Source organism: Hydra viridissima, unplaced genomic scaffold (genome assembly GCF_058129835.1).
Source record: "Hydra viridissima isolate aposymbiotic clone 2 unplaced genomic scaffold, HvirCarnegie_v1 scaffold_1, whole genome shotgun sequence".
Classification (NCBI taxonomy): domain Eukaryota; kingdom Metazoa; phylum Cnidaria; class Hydrozoa; order Anthoathecata; family Hydridae; genus Hydra; species Hydra viridissima.
Genome location: NW_028324300.1, coordinates 15,762,225 through 15,780,271, shown reverse-complemented (window position 1 = coordinate 15,780,271; position 18,047 = coordinate 15,762,225). Strand labels below are relative to the sequence as shown.

Sequence of the window (18,047 nt, the reverse complement as noted above, 5' to 3'; positions counted from 1 at the left end):
CATCAACTATTGCATCGTTATTAATTCTCGAAAGAAGGTCTTTTTCACAAGACATCAGCATGAATGACTGTAAACTTGACTGGCTCATCAAATTTCTTAATCTGTTCAAAATATATTTTAATTTCGAAAATGATCTTTCACAAGCAACTTGTGATGAGGATTATGTCAGCACAAATTTTTAAGCCAGAAACAAATTTGAATACGCAAGACTATGCAAGTTAAACTTCTGGAGGACAAAGTAACAACAAACAACACATTTTTTGCAAGATTTGCATTTATTTCTGTGGCTGTCACTGTTTCCCACTTCTGGGATTGTAAAGACAGTTTCAGATTCTTCGGATTTATATTGTTACATGTTGACCGAGACAGAGTCAGATACTTCCGTGTCAAATATCAAATTACACTCATCTTCAAGAGTTATTTCGAAACTTTCCCATTTCCTTGCAAAGTCCGATAATTCCGTTTGAAGCTGATCTTTTGTTACACTAGCATCAAACTTTCTGAGCAACCCACTCAGATGCTGCAATCTGCCACTAGGCATTTTTTTCAAAATTTTTGCAAAATTTCTTGGATCTAAACAAGACAAATCAGCATATAGACTACCATGCTCTGAGAATCTCTGTTTTAAACTACTAATTACTTGATTCATTACCATGTTGTGAACATTGATAGGAAATTTATCTTTTGCACTTTCAAGTAGTTGATTTGCTCTAATTCTTTTCTCTTTCAAACCAGTCTGAACTTTAATTTGCATTTTATTTGGAAAATAAAATGTAGCCTAACTAAAAATATAATACAATTTTTATGCCAACCGGCCCACCGGGAATCTCCCGGTATCCCGGCGGCCCAGTCCAAGGCTGTGCTTGAGTATCGAGTAGTTTTTAAAACGGTACATTAATTTAGTTTCATGGTGCCCCACTAAAACTGTTTCATGGTACCCCATACGTTCTAATAGAATAAGATGACAGGTTTTTGTTTTTCAAAAATTTATTTTATTAAATGTCTTTGCCACACTGAAGAGCTCATGAAATATAGTTAACAAAATAGAAGCACTTTCTAAAGAATAGGGTGAATAAAACACCGTATAACGCAACAGCTCCAAAAATTTATAAATTACTTTGCAACGGAAAAAACAAATTTGAACCTCTCGCAATATCATTGACATGTTCTGATTTAAATTATACGTTAAACAATACATCTAGTAGTAACTGATTACCACTCAAATAGATTTGTCACAATACTTTAATATCGCTGTATAATTGCTTTGTTTCATGGTGCCCCATGTCTCATGGTGCCCCCACTCTCCCCTATATATATATATATATATACATATATATATATATATATATATATATATATATATATATATATATATATATATATATATAACACACATTGGTTATCATAAAATTAGCACACCCCATGTTATTTTCTTTTAATTGCACCTTACAGCGTGTTTCTACGTATTTAATTTTAATGGTATTTCCTATAACTTTTTTTTTCGGACGTAAAAACTTTTATCGAATTTCGTTGCGTAGACGTTCTCAATGACGTAGCACATGCTAGTGCAGAATCCCATTTATTAACAAAATTTTAGTTTTTCAATAAAATTCTTAAATCAGAGCTGGAACAAATCATTGTAAATATGGATTGTAATGCACATTGATATTAAATATGCTAATTCTTGATAAACAATTTTAAATATGCTAATTCTTGATAAATAATTTTAAATATGCTAATTAATAAATAAAATAATTCTAAATATGATTGGAGAAACGTTTCTCAAATTTTAATTAGGGTTTTCTAGAATATTGGTTCAAAATTAATGTAAACATATTGAAAAATGCATTACTAATGATGATAAGATTCAAAAGTCACTGTCAAGAAAAATTTCAAACAATATAGATCGCAAGATTGTTAGGATGTCTAAAAAATATCCTTTTTTAACTACAAATGAAAAAAAAAACCAATATTGAAGGACAGAACACGTAGTTGTGTCAGCCCAAACTATTCGTCATCTTTTACAGGAAGCCGGCCTTCGAGGTTGCAGAGCAAGAAGAAATCCCTTACTTCAAAACCAAATTGATAAAACCAATTAAGGTTTGCAAAAATGTTTTTAAATAAAAATATTTCTTTTTGAAAAAAGATTTTATGAACTAATTAACCCAAGTTTAATTTAATGGGAAAGTATATGTTAGGCCTCCATGAAGCTAGAAAACAATCTACTGCCAACTTTCATTTGAATTTTACTGTCAGTTCAAAATGATGCTATTTTAAAATTGTTGTATCATTGCATGATAATAAATATTTGACTGGACCACATAATCAAGCAAAAGTTATTGCTAACCAAGTAAAATAAAGAACAAATGAAGTTTCGGAGAGAACAAGAGATAAAATTGCATAGTGATAAGACAAAGAAACAGGATAAGACTTTAGTGCATGATACGAATTGCCATAGAAGTATGAAAAAGGAGCACTATGTTACAGCTTCCTTTCCAAAAAAACAAATATGTTGATCATGAAGTTCCAATAAGCAAACAGAGTCTATAAACATTTTTCAAGCAATTGCATGTGATGGAACAAAAAACAATACTGGTAAGAACAATAGCAAATTGAGAAAAATTGAAGAGCATTTAGGAAGATCAATACAGTCGCTGATTTTTGAATTGCACACGAATGAATTTACATTTAGAAATAATTTTGTAAACGTTAATGGTGGACAAACAGCAAGACCTGCAACATCTTTTGGTATTATTGTAAAAGCAATTATGTTCAATCCAAAAGACATCCTAACTGTTGTCTTTATTCCCATTTATGGAAAAGATGTTGATATTCCTAACGAGGTCCTTAAAGATTTCATTAAAGATCAGGGATTCTTCTGAAAGCATGTTTAGCTATGCAGGTAGGATATGATTCAAATCAGTTCCTTCAATTTCTAGAGTGTAGCGAAACAGGTAATATAAATCATGCTAGATGGCTCACTAAAGCTAGCCGAGTCTTACGTTTGAATATGTCACAGGCATTTGCACCAAAATCATAGAGGAGACTAAATAGTTTCAAAGTTAATCTCTATGCCCCTACGTGTTTTTACATAAAATGTCATAACGGATGTAAAGACGTACTAAAAAGTTTCTTTTTCTTTATGAAGCAGTGGCAGTAACTCAATAAGCCAGATCAAGTTTTTGTGTTTCCAGTACTGCTGAACAGTTATTTTGCTCATGCTGAAGATGTTTTGATAGCTGCTGATTGTGATAACGATTTGGATGTTTGCAGGTGAGCAGTTGAGATTATAATCTCATCAAGACAAAGACTACAACTTTATGCTGTTCATATTTTTTATAAAAATAAAATAAGGTTGAACTTCTCTGATGAAACGTACTTTCGACATGATTGATTGGGGCAACTGCCAAGTAACACTGTCTCCTCTGCAATCGCAGCGAAGACATTTCCAGCGAAGTGTCCAGCGAAGACATTTCAGCAACTTATTCTACCAAAGTTTCTATGCTAATCACAAGCTGTTGAATCTTGCTCAAGGGTCTATGGGTATAAATTTCGACATACCATGGTTTTGTTGGATATGAAAGCTAGGCTTGAATTGCCTAATGTAAATACCAAGGTTCATTTCAAATGACTGTTACATCTTCTTTATTACTTAAATAGTTTGTCTGAACAGTGTTCTTAGCTAATTTCTATTGAAAAAGGTTTTGATACGTGCATTGACTGTCAGATACGTTTATGTAATCGTTAATTATGTAATCGTTACCTTCTTAAAATGAGTGTTACCATATAACAAAAAAAATGAGCTGTTTTTTTTATAAAGATTGAATTATGCAACAACTTTCTAACAATGTTTCATTATTACAACCAAACATTTATTACAATTTGACCCATATATATTTTTCCGAAATGCCTAAGACCTACGAAATTAGTGTTTAGATGCGGTAAATGATTGTTGATGATCATGAAAGAGGCTTAGGGTAAAAATTGTTGAAAAATGTAATACAAGCAAGGCAACAGTACAATCAATAATACAAAAATATAAAAAAGTTGAAAGTGTGCAAAATAAAGCACGCTCAGACCGTCCACCAAAAACAACATCTAGAGAAGATTGTATGAGAAGTTAAGCGAGAGCCTGTTATTTATACCAGAGCTATTAAAGAGAAACAAAACGTGAACGTTTTTTAACGAAAAATACAACGTAGATTTCGCTCTGCAGGGTTTTGTTTATCACAAAAACAACCTTTTATTTCGAGAAAAAATAAAATAATACGTCTTGCCTTTGCAAAAAAGTACTTTTCAAAGCCACCAGATTTTTGGAAATCAGTTTTATGGTTTGATGAAAGTAAATTCGAACTAAAGAATTCCAAAAAAAGACCAAATGTTTGGAAAATAAAAGGAAAAATATTGGACAAAAACCTATAAAAGCAATCATCAAACACGGAGGTGGTAATACACTTGTTGGGGCTGGATTACCGGATCTATTTGCCTTCCAACAAGACAATAATCCGAAACATACCAGTAAGATTGCCAAAGTATATTTCGAAGAAAATGAAATAGAGTTGTTGGATTGGCCTGCTCAAAATCTCTATATCAATCCAACTTTCTTTTTAAAATTTCTTTTTAGCTTTGGAGGCAGCTGTACATAATATTCCTCAAAACTATTTATAAAACTTAATTGATAGTATTCCTCGTCACTTGCAAATAGTAAGCGATCCAAAGGAGTTCATACTAAATATTAACTAAAAAACAAAAAACTCGAATACACTAAACAAAACTTTGAGAAGTATGAATATTTTTGACGCTTCCTAATATCTCAATTTTTAAATAATTTTCATTTTTTTTAGAAACAAGATTTAATGTTGCAATTATTATAGTTTATAATATTAATAGCTGTTATAATAATTACAGTAAGAATCATCAATTGACATTAAAAAGACATTCTGATACAGGATGGGAAATTGCAATTCATGCAGTGAACTGTTGTTGGATCATTCGCTGCTACTCTAACTACGTTAGAAATTAAATATAAGTTAAAGTTAGAGGAATTTAAGGAAAATAAAATAGAAGCTATTGTTTTGATTAAAAGTTTTTTTAAAATGTTTTTTCTAAAAACCGGCCGTCAAATAATTTGTTCGCAAAGTAGATGTTGAGACGGTAAATATTTTTTTTATATCGTGTTTGATTCTTTTAGATAAATTTTGTTACAAGATCAGGCAAACGCAGTGATGATGTTTGTAACGCAGTCACTTACTTTGATTGTTCAGACCAACCATCATACTTATCAGAAGACAATACTCTTTTCGAGGTTTAAGCAAAAAGTATAAAATAAAACAAATAAAAAAACCAAAAAAATATCGGTTTTTGAAGGAGTGATAGTAGAAATCGTCGTTGACGTCGTCGACAACGACTAAATGATACCTACAAAGACGTTTGAAAAAATTTACTTATTGACGATAAATGCTTTGTGTAGCTGACCCCTAATTAATATTACTAACACAACAAAAACATACGTCTTCCATCTTCAACTGTCTTATGCATCAAAAATATTAGAAAGGCGATTATTAAAAACACAGATGTTTAATTTGTTCTATGATCAAATCTTACATAATTTAGGAATAATATTCGTAAATTTGCATCGTTAAACAGGCTCACGAAAAAATCATAATCCACTTGTCATTTATCAGTTCTTTTTTTATGCAAACTCTAGTAGTTAAAACTAATTACTAAATTTAACACGTTGACTGCCACGGCAATTTTCATAAATCTGGCCAAAAATGACAATTTGATTTTATCATATATTGTTAAAAACTCAAATTCTAGTGCCCAGTCGAAAATCAAAAAGCATAAAAATGTGCTTCTTTTTTTAAAAAAAAGGTCATACGAATTATCTTATTGTTGGCTTCTGTAACTGAAATCTCTTCGCAGAAGCCAACTACGAGTTAATTCGTACACAGACACGCACAGACACGCTTCGGCCTTTCGCTTCTCTAGAGCTGAATCATAGATAAGAGTCCATATTCATTAGTAGTGTCGCAGTATACATTAACGAAACTCCCTCCACTTTCCTGCGTAAGAAGAAATGCGTATTTCTTGCCAGCCAACACGTGGTGTACGGTGGTAGTGTTTTAGACATTTTCGAGTGCATCACATTTACGTCTTTATTGAGCGTTTTGTTTTATAATTACTGTTATAATTAAATTATCAAGAACCCAATATGGATAAGAAAAGACCACTGACTCAAAAAGAAATTGAGTTTTACGCAAATCTAAGTGATTCAGAATTTGAAGGGATGTTGGGTGAGGATGGCGATTATGAGCCTTCTGAGAATTCAAGTAATAGTGAAGATAAAGTCGTCTCCGAACCTGAAGTTGATCCTGAATCTGAAGATAATAATTCTCAAGCGACAACATCAAATGCGAATGATAGTTTATGGACAGAAACAGAAGTTCGACAAAATCCTAAATTATTTATTTTCCAAGAAAATATTGGTATGAAATTGGATACGGTAAATTTTACAGTACAAACTCTGGTGGACTTATTTTTTTCGAATGAATTTCTTGAATAACTGGCGGAACAAACTAATTTAAATGCTGCGTAAGAAATTGAGAAACGCAAAGCAATGAAAAAATCTAATAGGTTATCAAAGTGGCAAGATGTTAGTGCTACAGAAATGAAAGTTTTTATTGAACTTTTGTTGCAAATGGAACCTTGCACTCTTCCATCAATCGAACATTATTGGAGAACAAACAGGTTATATAATGTAAACATTTGGCGCTTACGTATGAGCCGAAATCGATTCCAGTTGTTACTTCGTTATCTTCATTTGGTTGATAACTCAATACCATCCGCCAACAAATTATACAAGGTGAGACCAATGTTAAATCATTTCAATAATATCATGCGTCAAAGCTATGTACCAGATAAAAGTATTTGCATTGACGAATCCATGATGCAATAATGAGGGTGATTGCTTTTCCGCCAATGCATAAAAAATAAAAAACACAAATATGGTATCAAACTGTATGAAATAATAGAAAAGGAAACCCCGGAGATATGGTAAATCGCAAACTGAAGAAAAGGGATTGTATTTGGCAGCAAAATGGTCCTGTTACTGTACGCAAATGGAAAGACAAACGAGATGTCCTTAGCATTTCAAACATGAATGCTGTTGAAATGGTAGAGGTGGATAATCGCCATGGAAAAATTTCTATGAAAACCGAATATAATTCGAGATTACAATAATGGAATCTGCTTTCGTACTACTCATCTCTAAGAAAGACTATTAGATGGCCCAAAAAGGTTTCAATACATATTATAGATATATATACACAATGCTCACAAAATTTTTCAAAAAGTAGTTTCTTCTAATATAAAACTAATAAAGTTTAGAGAAGAGTTCGTCATCGCGTTGATTGGACAAGGATTTCAACCAGTTTCAAATAAACTTAAATTGCAAGGGCTCCATTATTTAGAGTCTACCATCTACCGAGAAAAAAGAGCGCCCAACAAACCCATCTCGTATATGTTTTCAAGCAGAAAACGCCGAGAAACGCGTTATTTCTGTCCAGTCTATAAAGAGAAGCCAGCCCTTTGTGTGGAAGATTGGTTTAAGAAGTTCCACGAACAATAAAATAGTATTTTATCTCTTGAATTTGAAACAATTTTCATAAATACATTTTTTGTTAAATTCATAATAATTTTTTTGCTCATGCAAGCCAACATTGATTTTTTTTCTCTTCCCAGAAGCCATCTATCAATATTAACACTGATATTTTTCGAGTTTAATCGAAGCTGCACAAAAATGGCAAATAAACATAGGACGAACTGTAAAAGACTGCAATCTACGAGTTATCTCGTGGTTGGCAGTCAACGTGTTAATACAATTCAGTTTGGTTTTTTTTTTCATTTCAATTATTCCTAATAACGTGATAAGTGATTTTCTTGTGCATTTTTTTAAAGCACTGATTGATATTTCTTTTGCTAAATTTTTTTTACTAGCCTTAGTCCGCTCGGAAACTTAACCGCGATTAATTACGACAGACCTAAACCCGTCCTTAACCAACTACAATTCAGCCTAAAAGAACCGCAACTGAATGCATAACTTTCATATTAGGACAAGGAAGCAAAATACCAGACCGTACATAAATAACGTGTTGAACGTGAGTCAAGAACTAAACATAGCGTAGAAACACACATCTAATTTAAAACAGACCTCAACAATAGTAGATAAAGTGCTAGATAACTATCAACATCTAACAAAATAATTCGAATGGATGCAGCATCCATGATCGGTTAGCCCCTTTAAATGCTTAAGATTAGGAATTACTCGGGTGACAAACAACTAAAATATCCATGTAAAATGTGTTTTCATGTTTTAAGCAATATGTACAAGTATAAAACTCCGATCTCTGTAGCTTGAGTCGTTAAGACGTCGTCGTGTCATTCGTCATAAAACTGCACCAAATTTAATTAAATAGTACAAAACTATTGTTATATTTTCAAATATATGTATAGATGAACTTAAATCAGACTTGCGAGAGTCGAACACTTCGCATTTAGTCGGCCGTTTACCTAAAAAGGCATTAGATTCATTGACTTGATGAAATCCATCTCGTGAAATCGCTGACATTGATAATTCATAATCCTGTTTACCAAAAATTACTTTGGGCTTCACCTAGCACAGTAGGGAATTAGACTAACATTATATATAGAAAAAAATCTCCTATGTGAACCACGACGGCTTAGTCGCTCAATCATGGTTCATGGAACATATCTACAAAAACAATAAAATATTAACTCTGTTCTTCAGTGATCGATACAGCTAATAGTTTTAAAGCCAAACCGATTGTTTAAAGACACTAAATCTTCATAATGGGAGCACCAAACTGCTTACTCAGACGATTATCGTAAAGTTTATCACGAAAGCCACACGTGTAAAATAGACAAATCCAGAAATGTTTTATTTTCAGACAAATCCAAAGAAACTAACGCAGACATCAGAAATCATGTTAAGGTTTAAAAAACCGTTAATCAGATTTTATTGCCAACTTTGACCTGCCAGACGAAAAACAAAGAAATTGGTTATAAAGGTGTACTGCTAAAATCTTTTACTTAAACCACTGAGAGTTGAACTCATCAATTTATGAACTTTTTAATCTTTTTTTTTTTTTTTTTTTTTTTATATCTATTAGGACCCATAAAAAAGTTTTTTTTTTTAAAAAATATTTTGGTTTCTTAAACTTTAAAATACTTTTAAATACCCTGTTTCTGTTATTTGGGTTGTTTTAAACCAACTGCAGTTGTTTCACTGTTTAAAATCAATGAAACACAGCTAGACTAAATTTTTATTAGCAATCTGAATAAATTATCCCTGAAATTATCTGTTCAGAGATAAGTTATTATCTTGCATGAGAGCTTACTCAGCAAGATTACTTACCAGACACCGACTGTTGTGTATAGAGGGAATTTGTAGCATAATCTCCGCTGGAAGTAGTAGCTCCATATGTTGATGTACCACCATAAGGCGATTGAGGTGTTGAGTAGCTTGTTGTGCTACTCAGACCATAACTATGTGTGTTATGATCGTAGTCAGTTACAACAACAACAGATGAAGCTGACACATAACCATTATGTTGAGTGTAACCAGAGCTTTCATTTTGCTGAGAGTAACCCGTTTGGCTAGTAGCATAAGTCTGAGGCGACAATTGCGCATAACCACCTTGTTGCTGAGAATATTCAGAAGCCTGGGCATCATGTGCAGAACTGTATCCACCATAACCAGCACCAGGCTGACCATAACCTCCGCCATAACCTCCATCATATTGCTGATAATCAAGTTGCTGATATCCGACATTTTGTTGATATCCTCCATAACCACCACCATAACCGGCATAACCTCCCCGACTACTACCCCAACCACGGAAGTTTCCTCGACCACCACCACGCCCCATTCCACCCCCTCCCCCTCCTGCTGCACCTCCATTTGTAGGTTTCGTAGCATAATTAACAGTAATTTTACGACCAGCAAGAGTCTAAGTAAAAAGAGAAATCAGTGAGATGTACAAGATCAGAATAACTGTAAAAAGAAAAACAGTTCCTAAATTTCACAAGCACACACACACAAAAAATAACTTGAATTGAAAGATGCTGTTTTCAGAAATGAGTTAAGTTGCGTCCAGAAGGTAAATTGTCTTTACATTTTGTTTGACTTATATGCATTTAAAGCAAGTCAAGACTTTGAACTTAAGTTCAAGAGTTCGAATTCAATAAATATGAAAATTAAATCATTGTCTTTTGCATTTTCTTGCCCTAAAGCAAAATTTTTTTTTTTAGTGTCAGTATTTCAGTAATTTACTCAAGCTTAAAATTTAGTTTGTAACTCAAACTTGAGTTGTATGAGATTGGTGTGGACTCGGAACAACTTTAAGATTTATAACTATTCGAAACTCAAGTTGCCTTAACTTACTCAAAAGTTGCAAATCAAGTCACTGATAATTAAAGAAAAGTGTGTTGGCTTAACAAGTAACAATAATAGTTCACTGAATGCTGAAGGAAATTAATACTCATGTTATTTGACATTTTAAAGGAAATTATAAAAGCTAACAAGTAACATTAGTTCTATCAAAGCTAAAAGAAATTTGAGCCTGTCATTTGAAATGCTTTAAACAACAAAGTAACAGAAAATTTTTAGACTTATAATTTATATTCAGTGATGTAAACAATATTTGCTTTTTAAATAAACGTTTCTTTGTAAAGCTAACATTTTTGGTTAGACACGTTTATTTCAAAATTTCAATTGGAAAAAATTAAGAAGAATAAAATTCAGAAGTAAAACTATTTGAATTGCAATAAAAATAAAAATCATTAAAACTACTTTAAAAACGATACTGTATTAAATTGAATTCAAAAAAAATTTTTTTTTTTTAAATTTCAACCTAACACAGTATATCTAAGTGACCATAAAACGCAGTCCTGATGTTATCACCAGATTATGGAGTTGCTTTTTCTCTTATTACTTGCACCCACGAAACACTTGATTCCTCTGACACTCCACTAAGAGCCATAGCTTCCACAATTAACTTCTATTCATCAGAGGCTTAACAAGAAAACAGTGAAAGTGGAGCCAATTCTTGTGAAACAACCTGAATTATATTAGCATATTCTATCATTCTTCTGAAGTCTGGTCGTTTGCTGGGGTTATACCTAGTCATTTAATGGGGTATCATTTGCCACTGGACATAATTTATGCAGGTGCATAAGTACGAGCAGCAAAAATGTTAAACTTAGAAAGGTTTTTATCAATATCATCCAATTCTGATTACATTCACTATTAACAACATGATGGCTAATGCCACACAAGATGGATAGAACTTATCTTTTATCTTCCTTGTGCTGTTTTCTTTCAGCTTCTGTTTAATAGTGTTCTGCTTGATTTTCTTGCGATATCTTCCTTGTTAATTTTTATCTCGTAAGTTACCCTGCAGATCTTTTAAAAACAGTATATTCTCATCAATTTTAACTTCATTCAAAGTATGAAATGTCAAAAGCAGATTTGTTTTGGTTTTTAAACAACATTCTCTTAAGCACATTTTGCTGGGTCTTTGTATGTTCCTCTTGATAAGACTGTTTTTAACACATGCCTTCAGCTTTGACATAATGTGGCTGATAAATTATTAGCATCTGTGTCTTGCTTTAAATGTCTAACAAATCAGTTGATGCCAATATTGCACATGTTGTTACTGTCTGATTGATTGCTTGGTGGTAATGGAAAAGGTTTAGCAATGGCTAAAATCAAATTATAAACATTTTTTAGAATTAGTTACAAGAATTAAGTTCTTAGTTATTAATATTTTAAATGGCTACCATTATCAGATGTATGTGTGCACTATTCTTTGTTTTCTGTTTAATTGATAAAAATACAAAATCAAAACATAATCAGAAGAATTTGTAACTGAAACATTTACTTAACCTTTGTAATAAAGTTAATTTAACTACTATATTAAAAGTACAATAAAACCTGTATAGTTCAAATGTTCTATAAAAAATTTAATTCAAAAGAGTTTTGCAATTATGTGCTAGACTTCAGCATTCAATACCTATTATCATACAACCCTAAATATTACAAATAAGTAAATATAGAATGCTAACAATGTATCGTCTAAAGAAGATTTGTAAAAAAAAAAAAAAAAATAAAAAGTCAAATTTGATTTCTACTGTTGTAGTAGTAAATATCTCAGCTATTCCAAATACATTATACAACTTATGAAGCCATTGAGCCTCCAAATAACATTTTTTAAGACTTAAATTAGTTTAAAAAAAATTTTTTTTTGCACTGAAATCAGATTTTTTTTCTTCTCTGCATCACTTTCTTATCAAGTCCATTTATTTTTTACATTATTGTTTATGATCAGATAGTAAACAATATCTGATAAACAAAATGAATACTTCTTTAGCTATCACTGTAGATGATTACAAATGTAATTTTAATTAGTCATTGGTTTATTGGGTAATTAAGTAATTTACCGTGTCAAGAAAACTCATTAAAAACCAGGTTAAATGAAACCAGATAGTCTACTAAAGCAAATGTTCCTTAAGACACTGATGAGTGCATTCAATCGGATTAGCTACATAAAAAGCATAATTTCAACATACACACAATATTTTGAGATGTCAAATAAATAAATTTGTTGGCATTTAGTTAAATGCTCAGTAATTTATTTTATTGATTAGCTAAAAAAATTTATGGCAAATTTAAAGGTTAAAAAACAACATAAGAATGAAGGGAATCAATTAGTTTTCCTGTGCAATTTATAAATTGAGAATTCTCTTTTAAACTTCTATTGATTTAAGGTTGTTTTGAAGAAGTTGGTAGTTCATGTTCTTTTAAAAATTTCTTATTCTTTTTAACTACTTTTGAGCTGTTAGAGGAGATACTTATTCTAGTTTATTTATCTTGTAGTATTGAATTTATTCTTAAAAATGCAATACTTTTAAAATTGAATTTCAGACTTAATTATTCTAACTCTAAAGAACCACAATTTAAAAACTTATCTACTGAATTTAAATCAGACCTGTACTTAAATATTCCACAATTCTCCCTTTATTTATGCTATTTAAAATTGTTTACAATTTCTAAAATTCTTTTTTAGTTAGGATATGGAGTGCATACATATTAGAACTAAATCAAAAATGAAATTTACATGGTCACACACGGATTAAAATCTAAATTTTGCAATGAGTAAACCAAATCTATAATAGTTAAATTTTCATTTGCACTCATAAAGTTAATTTCATTTTCAGCATTACATTTCAAAAGAATCAATGTTACATAAACACAATCAACATAAAAAACAAATTTACCATCATGACAAAACTCCTCCTTTGTGAGTCCAAAAAGAAGTTAAGTTTTTTTCTTGAAAAAAAAAAAATTTTTTTGCATTTTTTTTGGTAAGAAATCAATTCCTACATGACTTTTGCACAACAATCTTACTATCTTTTTTTACTAAACTATTCTATAACTTTCTGATGTAAATGTTAGGGTACTTTCAAATTCAAAATCACTCTATGTTATCTGTTTTTATGTAGTCTTTGTTTTCATTTGATTCTTCAAAAATTCCATCATAGAGAATATCAACACTATAAATGTATGTAAATGTATGTAAGTAAGTAAATAACATGTAAATAAGTGTTTGATATTCTCTATGATAAGTCCGGACAGGTTAAGAGTGGAATTTATGAAGAATCAAATGAAAACAAAGGTAACATCAAGACAGATAATATAGAGTGATTTTGAACTTTATGAATCAATAGTTGAAAACAATGATTGGTGAACTTAATCAATTAGTCTGCCCAATTTTGACATGATGGCTGCATTATCAGTATTTGTTTTAATCTTTTGTTCAGCAGATAAACCTCCAGCATTCTAATCATTTCAAAAAACAAAAAAAAAAATTCAATTAATTGAAATCTAAGTTTATAGCCATATTTATTTTTTATACATTCTTTTATTTCATTCATATCTTTTTTGTATATTTACCTAGAATTAAAGAATTAAACTTCAAATTCCAGTTTTTTGTTGCAAAGTTTTGCTATCCTATTCAGTGAATCAACTGATTGATATCCAACAGACTGGTTGATATCAACTTTTTGCAGATTCAAACACTTTCCAGCACACCTTTCACAAAATATTAGGTGAGAAACAATTGGTATGTGTTGGGTACAAGTTCAAAGCAAAGTGATCAAAAAAGTAAAAGATTTATATATCATAACACAGAAATAATATCAATTATCAGCATCATACAAAATTTATTTAAGCATTTTTCTTTTTTACACAGAATTAGAAAAAAGAAGCACAATTTATCAGATACTATGAAAGTTAATGACTTATAAAGAAATATTTTATATCAAGTAGAACTAAATCTCTTATTCATAAGAGTAACCAAAAAAAAACTACTCGAGTGTCACAGTTAAGCTAAAATTACTGATTAATCTGCACTGGTGAATATAAAAATACTAATTACTTAATTTTCAATATGATAACTTAATATTCAATATGATAACTTAATATTATCAATTATATTTTTAACAGTAAACTGAACTTCTAAATGCAGATAGTTCATCCTCTTATTTCTATTTTATATCACTGGAAACAATTCAAACTTTAAACAACTTAAAAGGTCACTTTTTTATATAAAGAGTATTATCAATATAGGGTATAAAAAGAAGTCTTTATGAAATGGAAACAAGGTGCTACCATATACTTTTAGATAAGAGATATTAAAATTTGATATGAAAATTAATAGTTTTCTGTTAATTCTTCAACTTCAGAAATTTAGCACCAGAAACTATTACAAGTTGTGTTTCAACAGGGGGTTTTAAATTAAAAAATAAATAAAAAATAAAAATTTAAATTCAAATCAATATATTTGTGCATAGCAGACTAGGTAAACTTAATGATGCTAATTAGTTTTAGAAACTAGTAATTAAAACCTAAATTAAATCATTTAATTACAGGTAAGATTACCCCCTGTAAAAACTAACTACCTACTTATTGACATTTAACATAATATTCAAAAATATCTCCTTGTGATCAATTGGGAAGCTTAGATATATTTTATGAACTTTTTATTTCCATTTTCTTTCTTCTTTCTTACCATTCATTTTAAATTGTATTTTTAGTTTGAGTGAAAAACCTTTCTGAGGAGAAGCTGCAGTGTCTTCCTCCTTTTGGTACATCATCATCAAAGTAAGGCAAAGAGAATATCCATTGTGCAGTAACTCATTGAAATCATCAAGAAGTTAAAATTGTGCTAGAACTCTCAAGAAACAAAACAAAGGAGATGGTTGCCATTTTTTGTAAAAGTTTAGAACTGCCTATAGAACCAAATATTCTTGGTTATTTTTGATAAAATTTTTATATAGAGTAGCTGTTTATAGGCAACATTTTAAGATTTAATGAAATAATAAAAATATAAAACTAAGATAATGTTTGAAGTATAATAAGAAAGCCCAGTCAAAAATGTGTGCATAAGGTCTGTTATATATTATAAAAATCTTTAAAAAAGAGTTATTTAATTAAATTTTTCTTTTTTAAAAGGAATCCAATAATTATAACAAGCAAAGAATTAACCATAAAAATGTATTTTCTTGCTTTAACCATTATTATTTTTCAAATGAAAAAGGCTTACACTTTGGTGCATTGCTTTTATGGCTTCCTCAGCTGCTGTAGCATCTTCAAAAGTAATAAAGCCATATCCCTTTGATTTCTTTAAACCATTTTGATCTTCACGTTCTCTCACAATAAAAGCTGACAAAGAGATAAACAATCCAGGAAATTTTATATCAAAATGATTGTTAAAGTACTATAGTTTAAATATCAACACCTACAGTCTGTAACAGTTCCAAATTTCCCAAATTCAACTTTGAGCTGATCTTCATCCATGCTGTAGGGCATTCCACCAATAAAGATTTTTCCAGGAACAGGCTGTGGCATTGTTGCTGTAATGATTACATTAGATTTGAATAATTAAAAAAAAAAATTATAACTTAATCTAACAGTCAAAATTATTCTTACCGTACAATTAAAAGTAAATTAAACATACAAATATATTTTTTTAAAGATAACATTTTATTGCTGCATGAATTTCTTAGTTAAACGAAATTTTAACTAGAACTTTTGCAGTTATATTTGTATATAAATAGAAAATTTCTAGTTAGCAAAATCTTATATGACTTATGTATGTATGTATGTATGTATGTATGTATGTATGTATGTATGTATGTATGTATGTATGTATGTATGTATGTATGTATGTATGTATGTATGTATGTATGTATGTATGTATGTATATATGTATGTATGTATGTATGTGTAAAGATCATATATATAGTAAAGATCTCAAACTGATATTGTGCAGCATTAATCAAAACTGATTCAGTCAAAATACCAACTCTTTAGTATTTTAGATGTTTTAAGTTAGAAATTCATTTTAAAAAAATTTCATGCAGCAATCTCAGTATGACAAAGAAAAGTGTCTCATAAATTCTTTTAGCTTCAGTTAACTATGCTGTCTAGTTACGTACTATTGTTCTAAAAAGTTAGAAAATTAAAAAAATATTTCTTAATTGAACTTAATTTTCAAAAGTTTAATTCTTTTTTTTTTACTATTATCATGATTGAATATATCTATCATAATAATAATTTACAGAAAAGCGATAGTGATGAAGCTCACCTGTTTATGTAAACAATGCAACTATTAGTTGGGAAGGGAATTTACTTTGGGTTAGTGTGTCTGAAAAAATGTCATTGCGTGTTATTAAAGAAAAGAATTGCACGTTACAGGTTAAAGGGTCGTTTTTGTATGCGGTCGTTGTTATTGTAAACCAAACGGTATCGGGGGAAGCGAACTTAAGCATCGGAGTTTTTCGATTTTTAAATAACAATTTAGAATAATAATGAATAAGCTGCAAACTTCTATATAATTCAATTGAAAATATTCTCTATAAGATCCCAGAAAAAAAAAGCAATATCTCTCATTCTTTATGCTAATTTATTTCAATCTTTCAAAATATTGCGCTAAGTACTATTCGATTAAAACTGTTAAGCTCACTTTCATAGAAAACTTTAGATCAAAAAGTTTATGTCAGATTTTAAACTTGTCACACCAAAAACTTCGCTGTTTTAAACACATTAAGGGTTTCATTTTAATGAACTTCAGAAAGTCGTGCTATTTTTTTTTTTCTTCAGATGATCATAGTTTTGTGCTGCAGTTAAATATCAGAAAAAGTTACTCATATACAAAAAGTTACTGGTATTCTGCAGTTTTGTTTAGTGAAAATTCTCCGCTTTGTTCTTTGGTCACTGTAAGCGCAACTTGCTCTTCGATATACGGTTTTTCTTATTTCTTTGAGAGCAAGTTGTTTCGAAACATATTTTATATGCTCCGAAATAATAAAAGCTGATAAAGAGCAAGTTGTTTCGAAGCATATTTTAAATGCTTCAAAACAACTTGCTCTTAAAGAACTGTTTCATGATTTGTTTCAAAAAACTTATAGAGCATGATTGGTCACTTGAAATTTAATTAATTAATAAAAGCCGTATTTTAACAAGTGAGCAATTAGTGTATTTCATTCAAACCAATTAGTGTATTTCATTCACACAATTTTCCGTTTCCGTTTTTAACTCAAAACGTTTTTCCCTTAATAGCAAATTTAATTTTGAAAGATGATTCTTGACCAGCGTAAAAAGTTTAACCAGTATACTTATTAAGTAAAATGATATCAAGTTTAATTTCCGAGAGTTTTTGCCCATTTTTCAAAAAAAGAAAAAAAAAAAATTATTTCGCATTCGAAAAGATAGAAAAAAGAAAAAAAAAATTTTTTTTTATATATTAAAATTTGATACCATCTTCAGAAAAAAATTCTCTACAACATGATCAAAAATAAGAGCAAAAGAATAAATATTGCCATAACTATTTCATTCTACCCTGTTTACTCTATAGATTCTCATGCGAAAAATTCGCAGACTTATTGTAATTGACACACAAAAA

The 18,047-nt window shown here is 30.2% G+C and overlaps 1 protein-coding gene across 1 annotated transcript; it reads right to left on the bottom strand.

Moving 5' to 3' along the window:
• Positions 1 to 8,349: 8,349 nt before the first annotated feature.
• On the bottom strand, positions 8,350 to 16,865 carry LOC145188133 (uncharacterized). Its single transcript, XM_090073297.1, has 5 exons — positions 16,731 to 16,865; positions 15,886 to 15,996; positions 15,687 to 15,805; positions 9,437 to 10,031; positions 8,350 to 9,054 (listed from the first exon to the last, which is right to left on the bottom strand). Exons 2-5 carry the CDS (start codon positions 15,989 to 15,991, stop codon positions 9,038 to 9,040), a joined length of 837 nt encoding a protein of 278 aa, XP_089929423.1. The 5' UTR covers positions 15,992 to 15,996; positions 16,731 to 16,865; the 3' UTR covers positions 8,350 to 9,037.
• Between the last annotated feature and the right edge of the window lie 1,182 nt (positions 16,866 to 18,047).